The sequence below is a fragment of the Myxine glutinosa genome, chromosome 2 (assembly GCF_964187855.1).
Source record: "Myxine glutinosa chromosome 2, kmMyxGlut1.1, whole genome shotgun sequence".
In the NCBI taxonomy this organism is placed as follows: domain Eukaryota; kingdom Metazoa; phylum Chordata; class Myxini; order Myxiniformes; family Myxinidae; genus Myxine; species Myxine glutinosa.
Window position 1 is genome coordinate 243,244,157 of NC_136262.1, and position 27,433 is coordinate 243,271,589.

The 27,433-nt window shown below is 44.8% G+C and overlaps 1 protein-coding gene across 1 annotated transcript in view; it reads right to left on the minus strand.

The window, feature by feature from the left end:
* LOC137420701 (slit homolog 2 protein-like) overlaps positions 1-27,433 on the minus strand; it is a 709,809-nt gene that overhangs the window by 91,429 nt on the left and 590,947 nt on the right. The window contains exons 22-24 of the mRNA XM_068105981.2: positions 4,698-4,766; positions 3,505-3,576; positions 3,161-3,232 (exon numbers count right to left, since the gene is read on the minus strand). Coding sequence (XP_067962082.2) covers positions 3,161-3,232; positions 3,505-3,576; positions 4,698-4,766 — 213 coding nt within the window. The remainder of the gene's footprint in view (positions 1-3,160; positions 3,233-3,504; positions 3,577-4,697; positions 4,767-27,433) is intronic.

The following is a 27,433-nucleotide window of genomic DNA, read 5'->3' on the forward strand; positions in this document are numbered from 1 at the left end:
TGTATCAGTGAGAGAAAGGCTGTGGTGGGATGGGGGAATGATTGGAAGGGGGAAAAGATGAATGTATCAGTGAGAGAAAGGATGTGGTGGGATGGGGGAAGGATTGGAAGGGGGGAAAGATGAATGTATCAGTGAGAGAAAGGCTGTGGTGGGATGGGGGAATGATTGGAAGGGGGAAAAGATGAATGTATCAGTGAGAGAAAGGATGTGGTGGGATGGGGGAAGGATTGGAAGGGGGGAAAGATGAATGTATCAGTGAGAGAAAGGCTGTGGTGGGATGTGGGAATGATTGGAAGGGGGAAAAGATGAATGTATCAGTGAGAGAAAGGATGTGGTGGGATGGGGGAATGATTGGAAGGGGGGAAAAGATGAATGTATCAGTGAGAGAAAGGCTGTGGTGGGATGGGGGAATGATTGGAAGGGGGAAAAGATGAATGTATCAGTGAGAGAAAGGATGTGGTGGGATGGGGGAAGGATTGGAAGGGGGGAAAGATGAATGTATCAGTGAGAGAAAGGCTGTGGTGGGATGGGGGAATGATTGGAAGGGGGAAAAGATGAATGTGTCAGTGAGAGAAAGGATGTTGTGGGATGGGGGAAGGATTGGAAGGGGGAAAAGATGAATGTGTCAGTGAGAGAAAGGATGTTGTGGGATGGGGGAATGATTGGAAGGGGGAAAAGATGAATGTATCAGTGAGAGAAAGGATGTGGTGGGATGGGGGAAGGATTGGAAGGGGGAAAAGATGAATGTATCAGTGAGAGAAAGGATGTGGTGGGATGGGGGAAGGATTGGAAGGGGGGAAAGATGAATGTATCAGTGAGAGAAAGGCTGTGGTGGGATGGGGGAATGATTGGAAGGGGGGAAAGATGAATGTATCAGTGAGAGAAAGGATGTGGTGGGATGGGGGAAGGATTGGAAGGGGGAAAAGATGAATGTATCAGTGAGAGAAAGGATGTGGTGGGATGGGGGAAGAATTGGAAGGGGGAAAAGATGAATGTATCAGTGAGAGAAAGGCTGTGGTGGGATGGGGGAAGGATTGGAAGGGGGAAAAGATGAATGTATCAGTGAGAGAAAGGATGTGGTGGGATGGGGGAAGAATTGGAAGGGGGAAAAGATGAATGTATCAGTGAGAGAAAGGATGTGGTGGGATGGGGGAAGGATTGGAAGGGGGAAAAGATGAATGTATCAGTGAGAGAAAGGATGTGGTGGGATGGGGGAAGAATTGGAAGGGGGAAAAGATGAATGTATCAGTGAGAGAAAGGCTGTGGTGGGATGGGGGAAGAATTGGAAGGGGGAAAAGATGAATGTATCAGTGAGAGAAAGGATGTGGTGGGATGGGGGAAGGATTGGAAGGGGGAAAAGATGAATGTATCAGTGAGAGAAAGGCTGTGGTGGGATGGGGGAATGATTGGAAGGGGGAAAAGATGAATGTATCAGTGAGAGAAAGGCTGTGGTGGGATGGGGGAAGAATTGGAAGGGGGAAAAGATGAATGTATCAGTGAGAGAAAGGCTGTGGTGGGATGGGGGAAGAATTGGAAGGGGGAAAAGATGAATGTATCAGTGAGAGAAAGGATGTGGTGGGATGGGGGAAGAATTGGAAGGGGGAAAAGATGAATGTATCAGTGAGAGAAAGGCTGTGGTGGGATGGGGGAAGAATTGGAAGGGGGAAAAGATGAATGTATCAGTGAGAGAAAGGCTGTGGTGGGATGGGGGAAGAATTGGAAGGGGGAAAAGATGAATGTATCAGTGAGAGAAAGGATGTGGTGGGATGGGGGAAGGATTGGAAGGGGGAAAAGATGAATGTATCAGTGAGAGAAAGGCTGTGGTGGGATGGGGGAAGAATTGGAAGGGGGAAAAGATGAATGTATCAGTGAGAGAAAGGCTGTGGTGGGATGGGGGAAGAATTGGAAGGGGGAAAAGATGAATGTATCAGTGAGAGAAAGGATGTGGTGGGATGGGGGAAGGATTGGAAGGGGGAAAAGATGAATGTATCAGTGAGGGAATGATTGGAAGGGGGAAAAGATGAATGTATCAGTGAGAGAAAGGATGTGGTGGGATGGGGGAAGGATTGGAAGGGGGAAAAGATGAATGTATCAGTGAGAGAAAGGATGTGGTGGGATGGGGGAAGAATTGGAAGGGGGAAAAGATGAATGTATCAGTGAGAGAAAGGATGTGGTGGGATGGGGGAAGGATTGGAAGGGGGAAAAGATGAATGTATCAGTGAGAGAAAGGATGTGGTGGGATGGGGGAAGAATTGGAAGGGGGAAAAGATGAATGTATCAGTGAGAGAAAGGATGTGGTGGGATGGGGGAATGATTGGAAGGGGGAAAAGATGAATGTATCAGTGAGAGAAAGGATGTTGTGGGATGGGGGAATGATTGGAAGGGGGAAAAGATGAATGTATCAGTGAGAGAAAGGATGTGGTGGGATGGGGGAATGATTGGAAGGGGGAAAAGATGAATGTATCAGTGAGAGAAAGGATGTTGTGGGATGGGGGAATGATTGGAAGGGGGAAAATATGAATGTATCAGTGAGAGAAAGGATGTGGTGGGATGGGGGAATGATTGGAAGGGGGAAAAGATGAATGTATCAGTGAGAGAAAGGATGTGGTGGGATGGGGGAATGATTGGAAGGGGGAAAAGATGAATGTGTCAGTGAGAGAAAGGATGTGGTGGGATGGGGGAATGATTGGAAGGGGGAAAAGATGAATGTATCAGTGAGAGAAAGGATGTTGTGGGATGGGGGAATGATTGGAAGGGGGAAAAGATGAATGTATCAGTGAGAGAAAGGATGTGGTGGGATGGGGGAATGATTGGAAGGGGGAAAAGATGAATGTATCAGTGAGAGAAAGGATGTTGTGGGATGGGGGAATGATTGGAAGGGGGAAAGATGAATGTATCAGTGAGAGAAAGGATGTGGTGGGATGGGGGAATGATTGGAAGGGTGATGGAGGAGGGGGAGGGGTGCAAGAGGGGGTGGAGGGGAAAAGGTGATGGGGGGGGGGGGGGGGTGGGGGTGGGTTTGTGTTATGGTGTTTTTGCCATTTTGTGCATATTTATGTTGAAGACAAACACTATCAAGAGTGAAACACTGTAGTAAATCAAAACCTTTAAAACATCCACGGCATACAGTGGGTCATGCAGTTCTTGAAGAGACACTTACAACAGGCGGAGATTTTTCAGTCCGCTGAAGGCGCGCAGAGGGATGCATCGTAGGCGGTTGTAACTGAGAATCCTTCAAATTGGAAGCAGAGTTTGGGGAGGATTTGTGAAGTTACAATGGGAATCGATCCAGCATGATACATTCCACACTCATCTTAACACTTCTTTTAAAATATCCTTCAGCAAAATCCTTTTTTACTGTGACGTGCAGGTGTGGACAACCAGGAGTAAACTTTTCCACTTCCACCATGAATTATTTAACAGACATCATTGCACAAATTTACATTTAATACAAGCGAACTTTAAAAATGGCGTAGCACGTCGACACTGCGTCCATAAACGTACAGTTTAGTGAGCTGCGACATGTCCTTGAAGGTGAAATTGGCGATGCCGCTTATCCTGTTATTGCTGAGGTCGCTGTGTGCACAAGAGGAAATGAAATGAGGCATAAATGAGGTTCATTTCAGATGAACAAACAACAAACAAACAAACAAAGACCGTCGACTTTGAGGCCTTCGATTATCCCGGGCCGGAGGAGCTCGCGGAGTGTCGGTTCGAAATTTCCACGCGCATGGTTTGGCGTTAATAAGTCCAGATTTGTAATTGCGATATCAAAGTACACAACTGATACGTGACGAGTGGGTCAATGGAGGTGGTGTGTCCAATGCATTCATCAGTGTGGTGGACACAGTGATTATGTCGATCTGTGTAATTCACTGGGAGCTGAACCGGATGCACAAGCATCCCTTAATTGGACTTGTTCTTCTGATGCAACATGGCTATTGCAATTAATATAATCAATGCATTGGAATCTCCCGCGATGAAGCCAACTCCGAGGGCCTCTCACTCACTCACCGCAGGCAGGTTGGTGGTCTTTCCGTCTTCTACCGACTCCTCTCCGGCCTTGCCCCCCCCAGCTCTCTCTGGGCTCTGTCCCGCAAATATTCCTACAGGTCGCACAAGATCTGCCAGCAACCCTCTTATGGTTAAACTGCCAAAATCTCGGCTCTCTGCTCACCTTCACTCCTTCATTCCTCTTTTCTCCCGCCTCTGGAACAAACTCCCCCACTCCCTTCAATCCCACTCCTCCCTCCAGGTCTTTAAACCAGCTGTTCACCACCATCTCTTATCTTCCCCCATCCAAAACCTTGATCTTTTCTACCCCCGTTAATTCACCACATATACACTTTTTTTTTGAAATACAGACTTCTTTCTTTCCCGGAAGTCCTAACAATGTGCTTGTGTTTTATACCTCCCCCACCCTCCTCCCCCTTCCCATGCTCCCTTCCCCCAAGCCCTCTCCCTCCCACAGATCTCCCGATGTCCCTGTTCTCTGTTGTTTTACTTGTTCGCTTTCCTCTCTTCCTCCCCATCGTCTCCCGCTCTATTTATTGTATGTTTTGTGTGTCAGTTTTTTGATTTTTTTTGTGATTGATGTTAGCTCTTACACGAGCCTCGATCTTGTATACAAAAAAAACAAAAAACAAGAATAATAAATAAATAAATAAACGATGTCCATCAAGTAATGTTGTACTTACATAAGGGAAAGATATTTGTAGTTCGAGAGTTCTGGTGGGACCATGGTGAATTGGTTTTCGTCCAGGTATCTGCGGGGAATAAGAAAAAGCATCATGTTTGTCGTTTATGGATTTCAGATCAAATGGAGAAGGACTTTATGTGGATCCTATTAGGAATTTGTCAACAGAGAGGGAGAAATTCCTGAGAGAACAACTTTGGACACTTTCTTTAACTTTATTTGGGGTTCAGTAAATCATGGGTTTGACTTTGCATGTTAATAAGAGATTGGCAGACCAGGCCAATATCACCCACAGCAGGTCAGAATCATGAATGTCCTTTAAGAGTCTGTAATCTTATATTTTGTATCTTATACGTAATTTTAGCTCTTACACGAGCCTCGATCTTGTATACAAAAAAAAAAAAAAAAAAAAAAAATACATACAGCAGCACATGACACACACGTGACTTTCAGTGACATTTTGAACCTTCGTCATGAACACTTCCTGGGGAATTAAGATGCTGGGACTACCTCTCACCACCCCTAGGACACAGCCAGGTAACCCCATGTACACAGGCCAAATTTAGGCGAGATCGGCCAAAAGGTGGAAGGGTTCGGGAACAAATACAAACCATTCACGCCAAACGTACTTCCTTGTATATATGCATATGTGTACCTATTGATAAACATGAATAAGCTGTTTGACCCATTATACCGATGAACATATCAATATCTAGAATTTACATCATGCAATCTTGGTGTAATCTATTCTCTTATTGTTGTTGTACTAGTCCATGTCCTTGCCGCTGCAGGTTACACAATGGTCCATTTCACCTTTTTTTTTTACCTCTACCACCAATGGTGCTGGAAAGGTCATGTTTGTCTGTCCGTTTGTGAACAGGATATCTCAAAAAGTTGTGGACGGATTCGGACAAAATTTGGTGGAAAGGTTAGGGTATGTGACAATGACGAAATGATAAGATTTTGGTGAAGATCCGGAACCGGATCTGGATCAAAAAATTTTTAAAGTGATTCTCCGCCATTGAAAGATCGGGCAAAAAACGATAAATTGCAGGATATCAAAAAAAATTGTGGACGGATTCGGACGCAACTTTGTGGACAGGTTGGGTGTCCGACAAGGACGAAATTATTCAATTTTGGTGAAGATTCGAATCCGGATCAGAGAATTTTAAAGTGATTCTTCAACATTGAGTGATAGGGCCAAAAACGACATGTAGCATGATATCTCATAAAGTTGTGGGTGGATTATGACAAGACTTTGTGGATGAGTTGGTCAGGTGACAAGAACAAGCCAATTCGATTTTGGTTCCGGTCCGAATCCAGATCCGACCTATCAGTGGGATACAAAACGTAAACTGGTCAGTCTGGCGGAGGTGTGCTCTCTGCTGGGTGCCGTTCCAGTAAGATATGGGACTATCAGATTGAGGGACCTTCCAAAATGTTGTGTTTGCCATAATGCAGTAACTTTCTCTGTTTCTGTACAAAATGGCAGGTTTATTTTTTACCTTTACTGGGTAAACCACATTTCAAAGTTGGCCTCCAAAGACAGTCATGATTGGGCATCCTCTGCCATGCAAAGTCCTTCCTTGGCACACCTGAACTCCTGTCCACCTACAACGCCTTTATCCACACCTTGATGGAGTACTGCTCTCCCCTGTGGGCTGGCTCTCCTGCCTCATATCTTTCTCAGCTTGACGCTGTAGAAACCAAGCCCTTCAAGATCATCGGAATCTCCTGTGATGAAGCTGATTCTATGGGCTTATCACTTTCCAATCGCAGACAGGTCTGTGGTCTCTCTGTCTTCTATCATCTCATTTCTGGTCTTGCACCCTCTTATCCCTTCCGTGATTTATCCCGCCCATCCAGGCTTCTGCATCCCCCTTCTTGTGAAATACCAAAATCCAGGATCACTGCTCACTTTTTTCCCAACTGTGGAGCCAATTTCCACATCCTCCTCAATCTCATTCTTTCCTCCACGTCATCAAGAAAGCTGTTCACCACAATCTCAGATCATCCCCAATCCATAGCCATGAATTTTTCTACCACCATTAACCCCTCCTCACCACCCCCAAGCCCACATCTTTCCAAATTTCCAGTTGTTCCTTTCTGAGAGTTTATTTCTGTTTCCACATCTTGTCCACCCCATGCGTCCCCCCCCCCCCCCCTACACCCCATTCCTCCCCACCTCCCTTATTTGTCCAAGTCTCCCTCTATTTTGTCCTTCAACCCTGGTGTTGGTGCTTCCCTACTCTTTCTACCATTCCTTTTGTTCTGTTGCGTCCTGATCCATTGAGTGTTCCAGCTCTTCCAAGAGCTATGACTTTGCGTAGAAAAAGGTAATACATGATAATTGCAGCTATATTTATGGAGACTTGTGATCTAACGTCTCTCCTCTGAAGGTCCCATCATGCGACACGAATGGCAACAAAGAATTCCCGACACAAGGCAACAAAGAATTCCGACGACTTGTCAAAAACCCATGTTACATTCGCTGAAACAAATGTGACAGGTTTACTCGATTTGGATTTCAGCAATAATTTGGAAAAAATTAACATTTTCCATCGAGTAAGGAAGGCTCTTCACAGCTGTACACAAAACAATCAGAATTCATATTCATAGCAAATGAGAGAGAGTGCAGGTGAAGCTGAAAGAAGCCATGGATCTTTTCTGAATACTGATGTCAACATTTATTAGCTCACCTGGAACTAAGTTCAGGGGAGCTCATGCGATGGCGCGTCGCTCGTCTGTCAGTCAGTCAGTCAGTCCGTCCGTCCGTCTGTCTGTCAGTCCGTAAACACTTGAAACTTCTTCTCCGAAACCGCTGATGGGATTGCGACCAAATTTGGGCACAAATGATATTTGTTGTGTTGTGACTAAAGTTTGTTCATGGCATTAAAAAAATCGGGGTCTAAGGGGGTTTACTGGGGTCAAAGTGTATCTAGGTTTGACATCCCAAAATAGGAATTTGCTTTCTTCTCTGAAACTGCACACATGATTTCGATGAAACTTGACCACAACCTTTATCACTCGTGGTGTCCCAACGTTTGTTCACAGCATTTAAAAAAAAATCTGCCCCTTTAGGGGTCTAGAGGGGGGGGGGGGGGGGTGAAAGTGGGTCCCAGTTTGATCCTCCAAAATAGATATTTGCTTTCTTCTCTGAAACTGCACACATGATTTCGATGAAACTTCACCACAACCTTCATCATTCGTGGTGTCCCAACGTTTGTTCACGGCATTAAAAAAATCTGCCCCATTGGGGATCTATGGGGGGGATGCCCCCCAAAATCGGTATTTGCTTCCTTCTCAGAAACTACACATGCATCTCTGATGAAACTTGACCACAACCCTAAACACCCATGTTGTACCAAAAAATTTTCAATATACGGTAGTGTAGGCCATAGCATGAGATTTTAGGAAAGAGGCAAGTAGGGGTTAGTTATGTTTGACATATTGGGGCATAGTACGTGGACCCCTACCCCCCCCCCCCCCCCCCCCCAGCGCTTGGCACTTGTTTTCCTCCAATTTTGTTTTTTTGATAATTTTGCATTTTCTGGCGGGTTGTTCGGGGGTTTTATTGAATATTTTCGACAAGCTGTCTGTCTTCAAAATGAGGGAAAAAGCTTAATGACAAACCCATTTCTATGAATACACTCAGATCATGAAGAATGAAAATGTAAAAGCATGAGGAGTCTCATGAATCTGTGAACGTATTTAACGATGAGCTGTGCATGCGTGCACGCAGCATTTACTTTGGGCCAATGTGGGTTGACATGCTGCTGGGTTGATTGGTGTTCACAGAAAACATTATTAGCATTACCTGTCCAAGAGAGAGATTTAATTTGGAGAAGATTGCGACGGAATTGCCATGGCAAGGCCATAGGACAACTATACCATAGGGCAAGAAGGATTCATCTCGACAATTGTGAAAGCCTCGAGGGCCTCTCAAAAGAAAAGCAATCTTCAAGAGCAAGAAAGGTACATGGAAGGAGTGTTTAGATAGGCAAAAGATGAAGTGGCGCTTCTTAGAGAAAAAACACCAGAATCATGGTGGTACGATGAGTTATTTCCCCAAGAAAGATTCTATAAAGAAGTACAGCTTTAAGGGAACAATAAAACACACTATTGATCAGAGATAACTTGTCTTCCCTTGTTTTGTGCACTATGCGCTCTATACAGTGCCGGTTCTGCCGAAGCAGTTTTCTTGGGCGAAAGTAACAACAATCTCAGGATACTCAACTGAGTGTGTTTCAATTTGTAATTTGTTCATCGAGTTGGTGATAGTTCGCATACTCTTCAAGAAGGACACCATGTTATCTTTCACGTCCAACCATCTAATGCTGGCAGACAGGATGCCCAGATTACCGTCCATTAGAGTGACCGCACCCACATTGACGATTCACCCTTTCTGTGAAACACCACCAGGATTACAGTTTATAGCTGGGTCGGGAATCAAACGTAGGCTAAACAGCTCAGAGTCGAGTGCATATATATATATATATATATATATATATATATATATATATATATATATATATATATATATTAGGGTGGTGCTCAAAATAATTTTTTTAAATATTTACTGGGACATGGCTTTATGTTGTTCCTTTTGTTCCAAAATGAAAAGACACCAAATATGAAAGCAATCTGATTTTATTTATGGGTGCCACATCAGCCTTCAAACTAAAGGTGTCTACAAAACTTTTCTATATATGGATCGAAAGCAAAACCAGAAGTTTGTTTTATGAAAATCCACCCTCCACTCACTTTCTTTGTATTCTAGCAAACACAAAGTTACAATAGCTGCACAAATAGCACTATATTGCTATGAAAACTCAAATTCAATGATAACAATCCAAATGTTCAGTTCATAAAATGAAGAGACACCATATCACATAATATTAAAAAACCCAAATATAATGAGAAATGTAACTCCTATTTCTGGGCCTGTTTCACCACTGTTGCCTTCTTGGCATCGGGGTACATCTTCCTGTGAGCAGCAACAACTTGGAGCAGAGCTTGCTTTTGCTCTTCATCCTTTGTAAGGAGCTTATTGTAGTCTTGTATCAATGCGACACCCCTTTCTGCCCTGTCGTTCACCACGACTAAGCCACTGGCGGCTTTCTTTGCTTCCTGAAAGCTGGTTTCTTGCTCCCATGAACCAGGATCCTTATCCATCCAATCAGTTGGGGTCCCTAGGATGCTGAAGAAATGCTTGGTGTGTTTTGTTATGAGGCCAGCGATTGACAGGGCGGTTCCTCGTTTGATAGCTGGTCTCTTTGGAGAGGTGTTTTCACCGTCATTTTTCAATGCTTCAATCATATTGATCTTGCTTTCTTTGTCAATTCTGGTGTCAAAGAATGCAAATGCCACTAGTACTGGGCTCATGTACCACGTGTGGCGGCCAAGTGCCTTCAAGGCTGCCTGAGCCATCTTCTGATTGATTTGTTCAAACTTTTCCAACTTCTTGAAGAGGTTAATGTCATTCAGGGGAGCCTCAATAGCTTGTGGAGCCCGAAACCAAGCCTGTACATACACAAGGCAGACAAAAATGTTGAAGGCTCGGAGTTCTCTCGCCTCTCGAAGTGTCAAGTGGAACTCTGACCGAAACATGAACACCTGTAGTGAATATAGTGCTTTTGCCATCCATCTGGCTCTGTGCATTGCTCCTGGAGCCATGATCCGGATTCCACGAGGTGAGATTCCTCCCATGTAGATGACAGTCAGTTCTAGGAGTTCACGATAATCATCTCGTGGCTGCTGATCTTTCAAACACACAAGAGCAAATTCCAGAGCTTCATCCATCATGTCACTGTTCTGTGCAAACTCAGCTGCCGTATCAGGATCTGTGAATCCATTTTTTGGTTGGTGATGGGCAATGGACGGCCACTCCGCCTGACACCGCTTAAAAAGCTGGATGTCAGGGCCTGATGAAGGACCCAAAAGAGTGGTGAAAACATCTCCCAGAATGATTTCGTGCGCATGATGGCGGCAAGCCAAATGAATTAGTTCAGTCTGTAGCTTCTTTTCAATGAGGACAGCAGCCCCTCCACGAACACCTGAATTGCTGGCCGTTGTGTCAAAAGACAAAGCCTTCACCTTGCCCACAAGGTTCCAGCTCTTCAGTGTGTCCACTACAGCGGTTGCCATAGCTTCTCCTCCCCCGTCAGGTAACTTGGGAACATTCAACAGCTGCTCCATTCCATGGTACTGGTTGGACACAAGGATTGGAAGACGATCCACCTTCACATGCACAAAATCTCCAGTGACATCGGGAAGAAGCTTTCCATCCCAATGGACCACTAAAGGACCCTGCACATTATGATGAAATGCTTCTTTTATTTCGTCCATGGTTTTGCATCGATGCATCATGCGATTCCGCCGCACTGTCCATCGGTTCAGTGCCAGCTCTGCAGGATCCCATCCTACTGCTCTACAAATGGATGCCAAGTTGTGGACAGCCATTCGGTCACTTGTTTTCGTACGATCCAAAGAAGCTGCGACTTCAGGAGTGACAATGTTGATAGGCCTTCTTTTCTTGGGACGAGATATCCCACCATCAGATGATGAAGAACCAGCCTGTGCCGTGGTCTCAGAGTCAGAGTCTGAGTCTGTGACTTCCATAGCAGTAGCACCCTTCATGACCATTTCCTGTCTCTTATTTTCCTTCTCTGCCCTAGTCTTCTCCTTTTCTTCCCTTTCTTTCTTTCGCTTCGTTTTTGCTTCCAACACAGTGTCTACAGATCCCATTGAAGCCTTCCTCTCTGAGAATTGATCGTGAAGAAACTTCCTGTCCTGGGGGTTGTTGATTATGGCCTCCGAATCTGCATGCCTAAGATCAAACGTCTTCTCCAAGGAGGCCTTGAAGGATGCTTCCTTTTTCTCTTGGGTCGCACCACCCCGCTTTGCACCTTTTTGGAGGCTCCTCCATTCTTCATATAGCCTCTCCAAACGATGGATGCAGTGCTGCTTCGTCGTTGTAGGTAGGTGAGCTTTTTCCCAGAACTTCACAACCTCTTCAATGGTGAGGGTTGCACTCTCCCGGGCAGTGCGATTCTCCTTCTTCAGGTGATGGAAAAACAGGACAAGAGATTGATGCACAGTCGGGAGCTTGGCACCTTTGATGGCATCTCCAGAAGTGGACCCAATGAGATACACATTATCCTGAGCCCGAGTTTGCAATGAAACACTGGTACTAGCACATGCCATATCTGCAAAATAAGCAAGAATGTGGGTAAAATCCTGTTAATTCTTACTCCACAGGGTCACTCTCTACAAAAGAGCCACAGTCAATAAGTTAGGCCTACATATTACACACTAAAAAAGCGTACCCCTGACCCCGGGAACCTGTACAAAACATGCATGAAAATTGCCCAGATAGTGATCATAGGAAGTCTCAAAACTGTATGTATAATATATTGTATATAACTATATATAATGTATAATGTGTATTTATGTATATTTATTATTTAATGCATATTTTATGTATAAATTTAATGCATATTTAATTATAATGTATATATATTGTATAACTATATATTTATTTATTATATTTAAATTTTAATATATTATATTTATTTTTAATATATTATTTAATGTATTATATTTGTCTATATTTGTATAATTGTCTATCGTATAATTGTATATATAATGTATAATATAATATATATTATTATTATTTAATGTATATTTACTATATATATATTTTTAATATTATATTTAATGTATATATATAATTATGTATTTATTTTGTGTATATACAGCCCAAAAAATGGGAATTCCTATTTTTGCATGGGGGAAAATTCATCACTGATGTGGCACCCCTAAATAATATTGGATTCCATTCAAATTTGGTGTGGTGTCCTTTGACACCAAAAGGAACAAAACTAGACCATGTCCCAGAGAAAATCTGCATTTTGATTTTTTGAAGCCCACCCTAATATATATATATATATATATATATATATATATATATATATATATATATATATATATATCAGCTATCCTGCCAGCCGATTATAAATGAGACACATCTAAAAAATAAATTGATGATATGAAAGCCTTTGCAACTAACGAATAATGCAATAATGCAACAGGAAGAGAAATAGATTAGATTTGTAGCCACGTGGGGAAAATATATTATTATTTCACCAGAAATAAATGGAATTAGCAACATATGTGACATTGAGGACAATTATACTCGTAGATAAAAGGAGATAAACCATTACAAGATAACAATGGGATTATTTGAAAATCCAGGAAAGGAAATTGATAAATATGACTGTGTTGTATGATAAAACAAGGAAAGCTGGCAGACAATCAAATCATTGGAAGTGGCAGTCCATTTTTAACAGAGTAATGATGAGAGTGATGTAAGGGGTTAATGCCAAAGTCAAGGCAGCAGCACCGACATTTTGCAAAAATAGTCACTTAAAAGGGGGAACAACTGGTTGAATTCCATGAAAATAACACAAGGCGATTCATGTTTTCAAGATAAATTCAAGAAAGAGAAAATCTTCTCCGGAAAGCAAAGAACCAGAGCACATGATGTAAAACAATGATGGGTCACCATTATCGAGCATGGTGCTCGCCTGTAATATAAGTGATACATCACTCATAAATAGAGCCAGTGCTGGAAAGTAAATCGCTAAATCGATTGCTAAAAATCAGAAACTGTCATCTGTTACAATTACTCACGTTCAGACTTGTAATTTCATGAAAGTTCAGAGCGGCTCAGGGACATGACATTAGCTGGTGTATGGCATCTCCCAGCAAGGTTGGGCCTGATGACCAACCACATCGTATATGACAAACATTGTTTGTTTTACCGCATATATATATTCAATAATAATTGTTCAACCTTCACACAATCTCCATTTCATCTTCCATGTCAATTCCTCATATTCTCATATTGATCTTAAACCTTTGCCCTTTAACTTTCGAAAAATGTCAACAACAACACAACATGCATTTTAAGGCCATTTTCCCTGCCAGAGCGGGGGTTAGCCTTGCGGTCCCCATGACAATCTTCTCCATCTTGCCCTATTTTCTGCATCTCTCCTTGTTAACCCCCTTGCCCGCATTTCGTCTTCCACCATCTTTAGCCAAGTCTTTCTCGGTCTTCCCCCGTCCTCTACTTCCTTCTACATTCATTTCCATCACTCTTCTCAACCAGTCACTTTCATCCTTCCTCAACACATGACCCAACCTTCTCAACCTGTTCCTCTTCACAGCATCAATCACAGGCAATATTCCCATCATCTTTCGCAATTAATCATTTGTCTTCCTCTCTCTCAACGATACTCCGCACATCCATCGAACCATTCACATTTCCACCCTTTCCAACCTTCGTTGCTGCTCTACGTTCATTACCCATGTCTCGCTCCCATAAATCATAACACTTCTCACACATGCAGCATAAACCTTTCCCTTGAGCTTCAACGACACTCCCCTCCCAATCAGCACGCCACTCAGTTCCCGAAACTTCTTCCATGCACATCTCACTCTAGCAACCGTTGCCGAGTCTGATCCACCTTCTCCATTCAGCATGTCTCTGAGGTAGCAAAATGTTTTCACACCTTCCACCTTCACGCCATCTCCAAGATCCAACTCAACATTTCCTCCATCTGCAGCTCCCTCTGTGCACACCTTACATTTGAATGTAGCTGCCACACTGGTTAATGACCCTCTCAGACCACTACATTTTTGATGAACCCACTCAGCGCACATTGTACATTGAATGGAGTTCACTCCGACACCCTTCCTGCACACAGAACAGGGCCACTTCCCAGTTCTTTCCACCTCACCACATGCTTTACCACTTGCCATCACCTTCGTCTTTCCGATATTCACCTTCAGACCTTTTGTCTCCATACATTCCTTCCACTTGTTCATCTTTTCCTTCAGTCCATCCATACTTTCCGCAATCAACACCAGATCATCTGCATACAACAACTCCCACGGTAAACCCTCCTTTACGTTCTGAGCCAGCACCTCCATCACAGCTACAAATAGTAGTGGACTTAGTACCGACCCGTGATGCACTCCCACCTTCACCTCAAACTCACCACTGTTCCCGTCCATCGTCCTTACATCTGTGCACGCTCTTTTGTACATTGCCATCACCACTCAGATCAACCATTCCTCCACTCCTAACTTCCTCAATGCCCATGTCAATACTTTGCGTGGAACCCTATCGAATGCTTTCTCCAGATCAACAAACCCAAGAAACAACTTCTTCCTCTTCTCCATGTACTTCTCCTGCAACTGCCTCACAATAAAAAGCGCGTCTGTCGTTCCTCTTCCTGGCATAAATACAAACTGCATTTCGTCGATCTTCACTTTCTTCCTTATCCTCCTCTCCAACACCCTTTCCAATACCTTCATTCCATGCTCCAATAACTTTATCGCTTGGTACGAGCCACACTCCAGAGGGTCACCTATCCCCTTGTATAGAGGGACGAGGGTACTCAGTTCCCAATCCACTGGAATGCGGCCTTCTTTCACCACCAGATTACAGATCTCTGTCATTCTCTTCACACCCCAACTTCCTGCTGCCTTCAACATATCTCCCACAACTCCCGTCGGCCCACCCGCTTTTCTACTCTTCATTGCTTTTATTGCTTCCTCAACTTCCATCTCAGTTATCTTCTCTGCCGGTCTTAAAACTGGGTTACTCTCCATGTTGCCATCCCATTCATTCTCTGTATTCAACAGCATTTCCATATATCTTTTCCATCTTCCTTTAATTCCATCTGGGTCCACAACGATTTGTCCCACTTCATCCTTCAAGCAGCTCACCCCCATCACATCACACCTCTCTTTCGCTATCTGCTTTGCAATCCTGAATACTGCTTTCTGACCCTCTTCCGAATCCAACCATTCTCCGAACATTTTCCTACATGCCTCCTGCGCCTTTGCTACCTTTTTCTTTGCAGCCTTCTTGGCTGCCTTATAACTTTCATGCTCTGCTGCTTCTGCTCCCGTACCCTTCGCCATCTGCCACTCCTTGAACTTCTTCCTCTTCTCGCCAATCCTCTTTCCAACTTCATCATCCCACCACCATGTCTCTGAGTGCCTCGGTGGTCCTTTTGGCCATCCACATACCTCACCAACGGCTCCCAACAGACTAGCTTTCATTGACATCCAACCACTTTCAAGCTCAACCACATCATCCTCTACCCGACTCAGCCTCTCTTTTAATGCCTCCCTTACTGTCACCTCTTTCAACCTCCACACCTTCATTCTCGGTTGGTACTTCACCCGCCGAGCTCTCCTCGCACCTTTCACCCTTATGTCGCAGACAACCAAGTGGTGCTGTGAAACAGCTTCCTCCCCCGGGATCACCTTTGTGTCCCGGAGGTGCCCCCTATCTCGCCTACGCACCATGAGGTAGTCAACGGTTGTCGTCGACCCAGCTGACGTGTATATAACAAGCTTATTATCCTCTTTCTGGAAATGAGTATTACAAATCAACAAATCAGCTCCATCAGCAAACTCCAAAATCCTTTCACCTTCTCCATTTCTCACACCATATTCCTAACCCCCATGAACTCCCTCAAAACCATCCATACTCCTTCCCACATGTCCATTTAGGTCTCCTCCTACCACAACAACTTTCTCATCTTTCACGTTTTCCATCAGCTTCTCTATCGCACACCAGAACTTGTCCTTCTCTTCATCGCTCCGACCAACCTGCGGAGCATATCCCGAGATGACGTTCACCAAGAGCTTTCCAATCATCATTTTCACCATCATCAACCTATCACTCACTCTAGTCACACTCACCACACTGTCTACAAACTCCTCAGAAAACAGGACACCAACACCATTCACGCCCTCCGGGCACCCTTGCCACACAAACCTGTATTTCTGTCCCTGCCTACCCTTCACCATTTTCACACAACTTCCCTTCCATCTCATCTCTTGCACACAACATATGTCCACTCTTCTTCTGACCAATACTTCCACCACTTCTCCTGATCTCCCTGTCATTGTCCCTACATTCCATGTCCCAAACCTCAGAAACCGATCTCCACTTCGGGCTGTACCCTGCCCAATGCCCATATGGAGTTGTAATTGTCATGGTCCTCTTTTTGAGGCAATTATATATATATATATATATATATATATATATATATATATATATATATATATATATATATATATATATATATATATATATATATATATATATAATCGTTAGATTAAATAAGACGCGGACGTAGCTTCAGGACGTCGATCTTTAATTGTCGACAAGCTTTCGACCAACAAAGGTCTTCTTCTGAGTCAGCCCCAAGTTCGACGGAACTACGTTCACTACGTTCAAACTACGTTCAAACACAACAAATACGTTTGTGCAAAATAATTGTTTGTATTATGATTGGTGTAAATCATGACAACACAGCAACTCAGGTACAGTCATTATCCTCAGCTAAAATAAGCCCGTTCCTCAGTAACGACGCCGAGCCAAGCTCGTATATATATATATATATATATATATATATATATATATATATATATATATATATATATATATATATATATATATATATATATATATATATATATACAGTGTCCAAGGGAATAGGGAATAGATAATTACATTCTCCTCGTGGCTCGGCAATATGCGCAGAACTTCATCTTTACAATAAAAGGTGATACACTTTAGATAGTAAAAAGACTGGCAGAATAGCTTAGAAGTATGCACACTCGCCTTCGAGCGGTCTATCCTGGGTTTGAATCTCAGCCCAGCTCTAAACTGTCCTCCTGACCTAACGTTTTGCATACAGGGCGTTGTGTACACCGACCCATTGGGCGATGCAGGGCGATGTGGGCGCCAACCCATTGGGCGATGCAGGGGACCCATGCAGGCAGTGGTGTCGTCTACGTGATACGCAGGTATACGCCGTATACCCACTAGGAAAGGTCCAGGCTTTCCGTATACCCACTTAAAAATGCGGGAGGATACGTAACAACATAATTTCGTGACAGAACTTTCACACTTTCATTCATAAAATGCACTATATGAATAAAATTTGATTTGATTTGATAAAATTCACCCCGTCTGTGTTAAGAAGCACTGATTAATGGCATTGGGGCTTCCGTGACCTGTGACCCGGATCTGACTTCACCTTCCAAGGAACAACCACACAGTTGCTTAGCGGTCATTCTCGGCGCGAAAATAATGTGAATCAATAAAGGAGAAAAACGAAACGAAAAGATGAAACGAAAGCACACTCAAACGACACTCTTTGAGTGTTTTCGCAAGCCTGCTCCTGAAGCTACTGCCGCTTCGGGTGACACTGACGTTACAGAAACTATAGAAAAAGAGCCAGATGAGGCTGATGCTATCCTGACGTTACGCGGTAACGTTACAGAAACTAAGCCCGATGCTATCACCCTACCTGGTAAGTGAAAGTAGCATAGTTATCATTAACATAACTGTAACAGCATGGGATTGTTGGTATATTGAATTCTATCTAGAACTAGCTAACCTCACTAACGTTAGTGTGGTGGATCAATAATTGTGGGAGAAGGGGAGAGATGGCTTGTCCACCAACGAGCTGTATGTTGCTAGCTCGCTAAACAGCGCCAAGCTTAGCTGCTTAGAGCGCACTGTGAAAGCTTGGCTAGCTCCCGATGCTCAGTAGTACCCATTGTAAACAACGAGAAAAGAGAGCCAGCACTCAGCACTAGTCTGCACTCAAGGTACAGTTCCACAAAAATTGTGGACCACATAGCGAAAGAGATGCAGAAAAAAATAGTTCACAGTATTGTGTCGTCTTCAAGCAAGTTGTCTGTCCTCATTGATGAGGCTACATCTCTCAGCCACAAATCTGCCATGATTGTCAACGTGAAAGCCTCAGTAGATGGAGCTACTCCTGAATTTGTGTTCCTGGAGCTGGTTGAGCCGGAGAGCCAAAGGGCAGAGGGTATAGAAGAAGCTCTAATGAATTGTTTGGAGACTGCCGGCTTCAGTGAAGAGTGGCTTCAAAAGAACTGGGTCTCATTTGTTTCTGATGGAGCCAGTGTCATGTTAGGCAAGAACTCTGGTGTGGCAACCAGGCTGAATGCAAGGTACCCTAACCTCTTCACATGGCACTGCATGAACCACCGTTTGGAACTGGCTGTATCTGATGCTGTGGATGAGGTTCAGGCAGTCAACCACTTCAAGGCGTTCATGGAGAAGATCCACAATCTCTACAGTCAGTCCAATAAAAATTCACCGGCAGCTTCTGGAAGCAGCACAAGAAGTGGGCTCACAAGTCCTGAAAATTGGCAGAGTTTTAAGTACGCGACGGGTGGCCAGCAGCTTCCGTTCTGTAAAGGCTGTGTGGAGGTCGTATGAAGCACTCAACAGACACTTTGAAAATGCTGCGGGAGACCAAACAAGAAACAGCAAAGAGAGACAAACTTACAGAGGCCTGGCACGTCGTATGCAAAGCAAGGAATTCCTGTGTGACCTTGGACTCATGTACGATGCACTGTCTGAACTTGCAAACCTGTCTCAGCAACTCCAGGCCCATTCAATCACACTCTTGAGAGCAGACCAGTTTCTGAAGCGCACCATGAGAGTGCTGGCATCATTCAAAGACACTCCAGGAGAGAAACCAGAGGAGACACTGACAGCACAGGCTATGGGACATTTTGGATCGGTTCCCCTGGAGTCAAATGCAAAGCTCACACCAATCAATGCAAAGCAGTTCCTACAAAGTCTGATCAACAACATGGAGAAGCGCCTCTCATTTGAAGGTGAAATGCTTCATGATGTCAGCGTTCTGGATACAGACAACTGGCCATCAACACCTGGTATACGGCATGGTGAGGCACAAGTGAAACGACTGTGCAGGCGGTTCAATCTTTGTGAAGAGCAAGCAGTTAATGGTATGAGAGATTTCCTTGAGCACCCAGACAGTGAGCCTGAAAGCCTAAAACAACTCATACGATGCATGCAGACCATCCCTTGCAGCACTGCGGAGTGTGAAAGGGGCTTCAGTCTCATGAACAATGTATGCACGGACAAGAGATCTACACTGTTGTTGTCCAATGTAAGTAATTTGATGATGATCAGCATCAATGGTCCCCCTGTAAGACTTTTTGAGCCAAGGAAGTACGTCACAACATGGTTGAGAAGCCATCGCTCTGCCACGCAAGCAAGGAGGCAATGCACACCTCAGATGCCCGAGTACAACTACAAACATATTTGGAAAGCTTTGTAGACTACCAGGCTACCCAGTACCCACCCTCCCCTTCTTACCCCACCCCAAGCACACTGCCAGCAAACCAGGTGGAACAGGAGCTGGGCTGTCTGTTAGTGTTCCATCCTTTTTCCAGGGCTTGTGGACTAACACAGTGAACCCAGTATGGATACTTTGATGATGCTAAGTGCCTTTTCAACCTTTATTTGTTAACACATTCACATAACATTTAAGCTAAATAGCTCTTAACTGGCTGAGTCTTGTTGCTAAAAAATTGAAAATAAATTGATGTTGATAACACATAACCAGTCTTTCAGAATGCTCTCAATTACGTGTAGATGCATACTGTATGCATTAGTGAGTGTGGTGGTGCTTATGGGGTGTCGCTTCAGGACGGGTGTCGCTCCGGGGCGCGTCGCTCTGGGACGGGTGATTATGAGGCTGGAAGGGAAAAATCACAGTATACCCACGACAAAAAACTAGACTACACCACTGCATGCAGGGTGATGTGTACACCGACCCATTGGGTGATGCAGGGGACCCATGCAGGGTGATGTGTACACCGACCCATTGGGCGATGCAGGGGACCCATGCAGGGTGATGTGTACACCGACCCATTGGGCGATGCAGGGGACCCATGCAGGGTGATGTGTACACCGACCCATTGGGCGATGCAGGGGACCCATGCAGGGTGATGTGTACACTGACCCATTGGGCGATGCAGGGGACCCATGCAGGGTGATGTGTACACCAACCCATTGGGCGATGCAGGGGACCCATGCAGGGTGATTTGTACACCGACCCATTGGGCGATGAAGGGGACCCATGCAGGGTGATGTGTACACCGACCCATTGGGCGATGCAGGGCGATGTGGGCGCCAACCCATTGGGCGATGCAGGGGACCCATGCAGGGTGATGTGTACACCGACCAATTGGGTGATGCAGGGCGATGTGGGCGCCAACCCATTGGGCGATGCAGGGGACCCATGCACGGTGATGTGTGTGCCGATCATCAATGTGTGTGCTGACCATTGGAAGGATATTAAGCCTGAGGATTCGTTTGCTGGCACTGGTCATTGGTGGAATTTAAAGATCCTATGGTGTTTTGTGTGAACAGGGGGTGAATTACTGGTACCGCCCAAACCCTGAAAAAAATTACAAATTCCTCCAGAAACCACGTTCTGTGAAGTATCCTGCATTTGAGTGGCGACCTGTTACGGACTATAACCCTTCCCAAATAGACTGCTTTAGCAGACCTGATTATTTGTGAAGAGGATGCAGGTAAGTGTGTGTGTGTGTGTGTGTGTGTGTGTGTGTGTGTGTGTGTGTGTGTGTGTGTGTGTGTGTGTTGTTATAATAATAATAATTCATTTATTTTGTATAGCGCTTTTCCAGAAGCCCAAAGGCGCTTTGACAGAGTGGCAAACATAATGCATAACAATACATGAAAACAACAATTGCAAAAAGACAAGAATCAATAGGGAAATATTTAAAGCAAAAGGAGGGAGAAGGAGAAGAGATAGTCAGGGGTTAAATGCTGTGGGTTGAATGTTGAATGCAGTGTTGAACAGGTGGGTCTTTAGTGATGTTTTGAATGTGGTGAGTGAGGAGGAGTCTCTGATGGTGTGAGGTAGTGAGTTCCAGAGGGTGGGAGCAGCGATGGAGAAGGCCCTGTCCCCCCAGGATCTGAATTTGGTCCGGATGGAGGGGGTCAGGAGGTTGGTACCAGCAGAGCGGAGGTTGCGGGTGGGAGTGTGTCTGGAGAGGAGGTCAGCCAGGTAGGATGGGGCCAGGTTATGGAGGGCTTTGTATGTCAAGAGGAGGATTTTGTACTGGATTCTCTGGGGGATGGGGAGCCAGTGAAGCTTGTAAAGGACGGGGGTGATGTGGTCACGGGTCCGGGAATGGGTGAGTAGACGGGCAGCGGAGTTCTGAATGTATTGGAGTTTATTGGTGATTTTTGAGGGTGAACCATAGAGGAGGCGATTGCAGTAGTCCAGACGGGAGGTGATGAAGGCGTGGATGAGGGTTTCTGCAGCCGTGGAGGAGAGGGATGAGCGGAGACGGGCAATGTTTTTCAGGTGAAAGAAGGCTGTCTTTGTGATCTGTTTAGTGTATTTGTCGAAGGAGAGGGTTTGGTCAAAGATGACGCCAAGATTCCGGATGTGAGGGGAGGTGGATACTGGGATACCGTCGATGTTGAGGGCAAAGTTATGGGTGGATTTTGTGAGCGTTTTTGGGCCAATGATGATTATTTCAGATTTATCACAGTTAAGCTTGAGGAAGTTGATTTGAAGCCAGGATTTTATTTCAGTGATGCAGTTTGTCAGGATAGAGTGGGTGTCGGTGGAGACGGACTTGGTGGAGATGAAAAGCTGGATGTCATCGGCGAAGCAGTGGAATTGGAGACCATGACGGCGGATTAAGTGACCGAGCGGGGACAGGTAAAGGATGAAGAGGAGGGGGCCAAGAACTGAACCTTGGGGGACACCTTGGGGGAGGGGAGCAGTGGGGGATTTGCAGTTATTGATGGAGATGAACTGGCATCTGTCAGAGAGGTATGATTTAATCCAAGAGAGGGCAGTGCCGGTAACGTTAAAGGTGGATTCAAGTCGGGTGAGGAGGATAGTGTGATCGATGGTGTCAAAGGCAGCGCTGAGGTCGAGGAGGACGAGAATGTTGAGGTTGCCAGCGTCAGAGGAGAGGAGAAGGTCATTGGTGATTTTGAGGAGAGCAGTTTCAGTACTGTGGTTGGACCGGAATCCGGATTGGAATGTTTCATACAGGTTATTGGCAGAGAGATGATGTTTGAGTTGAGTGGCTACAGCGCGTTCCAAAACTTTTGACAGAAAGGGTAGGTTGGAGATGGGTCTGAAGTTGTTTAGGGTGTCAGGGTTTAGACCAGGTTTTTTTAGAATGGGGGTAACAGCAGCAATTTTGAGGGAAGGTGGGACGATGCCTGTAGACAGGGAGGAGTTTATTGTTGCAATGATAAGTGGAGAGAGAGCAGGGAGGGAGGCTTTGACAAAGCTGGAGGGGATGGGGTCAAGAGTGCAGGTGGCAGTTTTCATTCCTATGAGGAGTTCAGAGAGGTCAGTAGGGGAGATTGGGGAGAACCGAGACAGGGGATGGCAGGACAAGGGGGGGGCAGGTGGTTGGAGGGGGAGCGGGTGCGGCGGTGGTCAAGCTGTTGTAGATGTTGTCAATTTTGCGTTGGAAGAAAGAGAGGAAGGAGATGCAGTTGTCTACTGTGAATGACTGGGTGGTGGTGTTCAGGGGGCGGAGGAGTTTGTTTATTGTCGAGAAGAGTGCTTTTGGGTTTCCGGAGCCAGAGTGGATAATTTGAGAGTAGTAGGCAGAGCGGGCGCGGGAGAGGGCATCTTTGTAGTGTTGTAGGTGGTCCTTGTAGGCTTGGGAGTGAACTGTGAGACCCGTTTTATTGCGGAGTCTTTCAAGTTGGCGAGCACGAGTTTTCATCAGGTGGAGTTCAGGGGTAAACCAGGGAGCAGAATGGGTGAAAGAAACTGTTTTGGTTTTTACAGGCGCAAGCTGGTCAAGGCAGGAGGAGAGAGTGTGGTTGTAGTAGTCAGTGAGGTCGGAAGGGGTGTGGAGGTCAATGAAGGGAGAAGTGGACATTTTTTCAGAGAGGGTGGATGAGAATGAGGTAGGTGAAAGAGCGTTTAGCTTACGGAAGTTGATTGTGCGATAATGCCTTGGTGTTGGGGCGGGGATGTTGATGGTCAGAGTGATGGCTAAGTGGTCAGAGAGGGTGAGGTCGGAGCCATAGAGATGGTGCAAATTTAATCCAGTGGAGCAGACAAGGTCCAAAATGTGACCACGGATATGGGTAGGAAAGTCGACATGTTGAGTGAGGTTAAAGCAGGTGAGTAAATCAGTGAAGTCAGTGGTTATTGTGGAGTCAGTGGAGTCCATGTGGATATTGAAATCACCAAGGAGGAGGATTGAGGGGGAGAGGGAACATAGCTGGGTCAGAAAGTAGGAGACGTCAGACAGGAATGATGGGTGTGGTTTGGGAGGGCGGTAGACGACAGCCATGACTGACTGCGTGCGACCAGAGAGTTTTAAAGCCAGGTGTTCAAATGATGGAGCAGATGAGATGGAGATGAGGTTGGTCTTGATGTCTTGACGGTGGATAACGGCAATTCCACCACCTCGGCCCTCCGAGCGTGGTTTATTGACGTAGGAATATCCATTGGGTGTGGTGAGGTTAAGTGTGTAGTAGTCCAGAGGTTGTTGCCAGGTTTCGGTGAGACAGAGAAAGTCCAGTTTGTTATCCAGGATGTATTCGTTCAGGATGAGGCATTTGTTGTTGAACAGGGTGAGCTTGATGTTGTTTTGAACAGCAGGGATGAATTCAGGTGATTTAGCCAGGGTTCGTAGGCAGGAGGTGCGATCATGTGCGTTGCTGTGACCAGGTGCGCTGGGACAAAGAGTGAGAGTGCGCTGAGCCGACCAGAGGACGGGGATGGAGTGACCTGATTGCAAATAAACAAACTTACGACCGGAGCCACGGTGAATGTACCTGGGTCGTCGGAGGAGTCCATTTGATTTAATGGCAGAGATGCATGATGGGGTGGAGCGGGTACCGAGCAGAAGAAGCCCTGCGGCGGAGTACCTCAGAGCCATGCCAGGCAGGAGCGAAGGGACGAGTACGAGGCCAAGGTCGAGGAGGCAAAGCGGCAAATGCAGCGGCAAACGACTGCAGCCGCTAATCAAGACCACAGCGGCAAACAGCCACCACCGCAAACAACGGGAGCGGGCCTGAGGAAACAGTGGAGGAGCCGGGCAGGCGAAGCCAGGAGCAGAGCCGGGACCGAGCAGAGGGCAGACCCAACGGTCAAAAATCCGCCACGACCACCAGAAAAGCAAACTATGTACAATGGCCCAGTCGGAGAAGCGGCGAACAAGTAACGCCAGCGTCCTCTCCAGACCGGACCGGAAGCGGAGGGTCAAGCGGAAGTTATTTTCATATGTGGGCTTAAGAGGGTGGAACGAAGCCCTCCCAGGTCTCAAAGTGTCAATCTTCATGTGTGTGTACGTGTATAAGTGCGTGTAAGTTGTTGGTGATGTTGGCTGCTGTCTCCACGTGTGTGTGTGTGTGTGTGTGTGTGTGTGTGTGTGTGTGTGCACGCGCGTGTGTGTGTGTGTGTGTGTGTGTATGTGTGTGCGTGCATGCTTGGCAATGGGGAATAAAGACAAAAGAATAAAAATCATAAAGCAGAAGCAAAAAAAAAAGAAGATAAAAGCAGAAAGCGGAAACAGCTACATATGCAAAAAAACCCCCGAGTTAAATGAAGTAAATAATAAATACTGTATTTAGTTTTATTTTATTTTAAGTTGAGCATTCATGTGAAACTGTCTCAGAAAACCGAGACTGCTATTGTGACTTCATAGGTTGTGAGTTTAAGCACAGCAGAAACCTTCTCTCTTAATGGACGAGCAACAACATAATCTCGGGTTACAATCCATATTGCAACAGCTCATCTAAGTGCAAATATAAATATGGACGAACTTTAAAAACACTCTTTCCCTTTGAGATATTTTGACATTAAACTGTGCCATGTCCCACGTCTCATATCCAATATCACTGCAAAATGTGATGATGTAATGAAGTGGATTAAGCATAGGCCAGCATGTATGGATATATGGTATAGTTTTTTTTTTTTTGTATACTGAATCGAGGCTCGTGAAAGAGCTAACATTTATTTCACAAACAAATCAACCAGACAAACAAAATATATAAAAAGAGGGAGCGGAAGACAAGATGGGGAGAGAAGGGGAAGCACACAAACACAACATTTGAGAGCAGGGAGATGTGTGGGAGGGAGAGGGCTTGGGGGGAGGAGGCGTGGGGGGGGGGGGGGGGTGGGAGAAGTGTAAAATACCAAGTACTTTTGTTCTGAGTACTTTTGCCGATCATTACCTACCAGGAACTTTTCACTGCTCACTTCTCAAAATAAAGTGTACTCGTACTAGCTCCTCCACGAGCCTCGACTATGTACACAAAATAAATAAAAATATGTATGTCTAAACCTTGGGCAGTGAATTGTTGCCATCGTGCTGGGACTCTTCCTCCCTCGAGTCAGGTTCACTATGTATTTTTGTTCAAAATTTATGGAGATTAGCAAACTAGTACATTTTTGAGAAGCTTATGGCATCAGGAATCTGAAAAGCAATGTTTACATTTGCGCAGATGCCTGCATAGCCGCCATTTTGGATTTTGAAAATGGCCGCTATATAATAAGATTTTCTGAATATCTCAGCTTGTAATTGACAAAGAAACTTCTTTCTAAATGCTAATCCTATGTTTCCAGGCCCAATGAATCAAAAGCTTATGTCAAATTAGTGATTATGAACACCAAAAACCAAGAAAAGAAGAAGTTTGTGAAATTATGTTTGTATTTTCATGAAAAATTTCACACTTAAATTGTTGGTCGTGACAACAGCATCCGTGTAGATGCATTTCCTATCTCAGTTTGACACATCATTACACATCATCATCACTCTCAGTGTCATATTCAACATTACAGTCTGCATCGCTTTTGCATTCTGTGCCACACAAGTATAGTCCTTCTGGCTGCAGTTGCAACAGTGTTTATAAATCCTGATGCCTCAATAATTTTGCGGTATTTTAGCAGCAGTTTTGCAATATTTAATTTTATATTGTAAAAATTTATGTTAACACAACTGGTATCCCTGATCTAAGATCTGTTTTGTAAACATCAAGCTGAAAGCAACAACTTATCTCCCACGCTCGGTGCACTTGAGGAGCACATCCAGCGTGTGCGGTTACAAAGCAGAGTATGGTGCCAATTCAATGTTATGCAGCAACAGCCTTTTGATCCCCTGAAATTTGGTTACTATCAGGACAAAAGTGGCAAAATACTGCCGGTCACCACAAAGGTTCCTCCTGCCCCTAAGCCATCATCGAGTTGGTCAGATGCCACTGCGAAACCAACTGATCGACACAGAGATGTTCATGCAGAAGGAATAACTTGCCTTGCACAGAACTATGCTTGTGCGGAATGCACAAACGATGCAGACTGTAAAGTTGATATGACACTGAGAGTGATGATGATGTGTCAAACTGAGATAGGAAATACGTCTATACGTATGTTGTTGTCACTACGAACAATTTGAGTGCACATTTTTTTCATGAATATACAAACATCATTTCACAAACTTCCTCTTTTCTTGGTTTTTCGTGTTCATAATCACTAATTTGACAAAAGCGTTGGATTCCCTGGGCCTGGAAACATAGGATTAGCATTTAGAATGAAGTTTCTATGTCAATTACAAGCTGAGATATTCGGGAATTCTTATTTTATGGCGGCCATTTTGAAAATTCAAAATGGCGGCTATTCATGCATCTGTGCAAATGTAAACATTGATTTTCAGATTCCTGATGCGATGCCATAAGCTTTCCAAAAATGCACTGGTTTGCTAATCTCCATAAAATTTGAACGAAAGTGTTTTTATTGACATAGTGAACCAGAGTACTCTGATGATATAAATTGT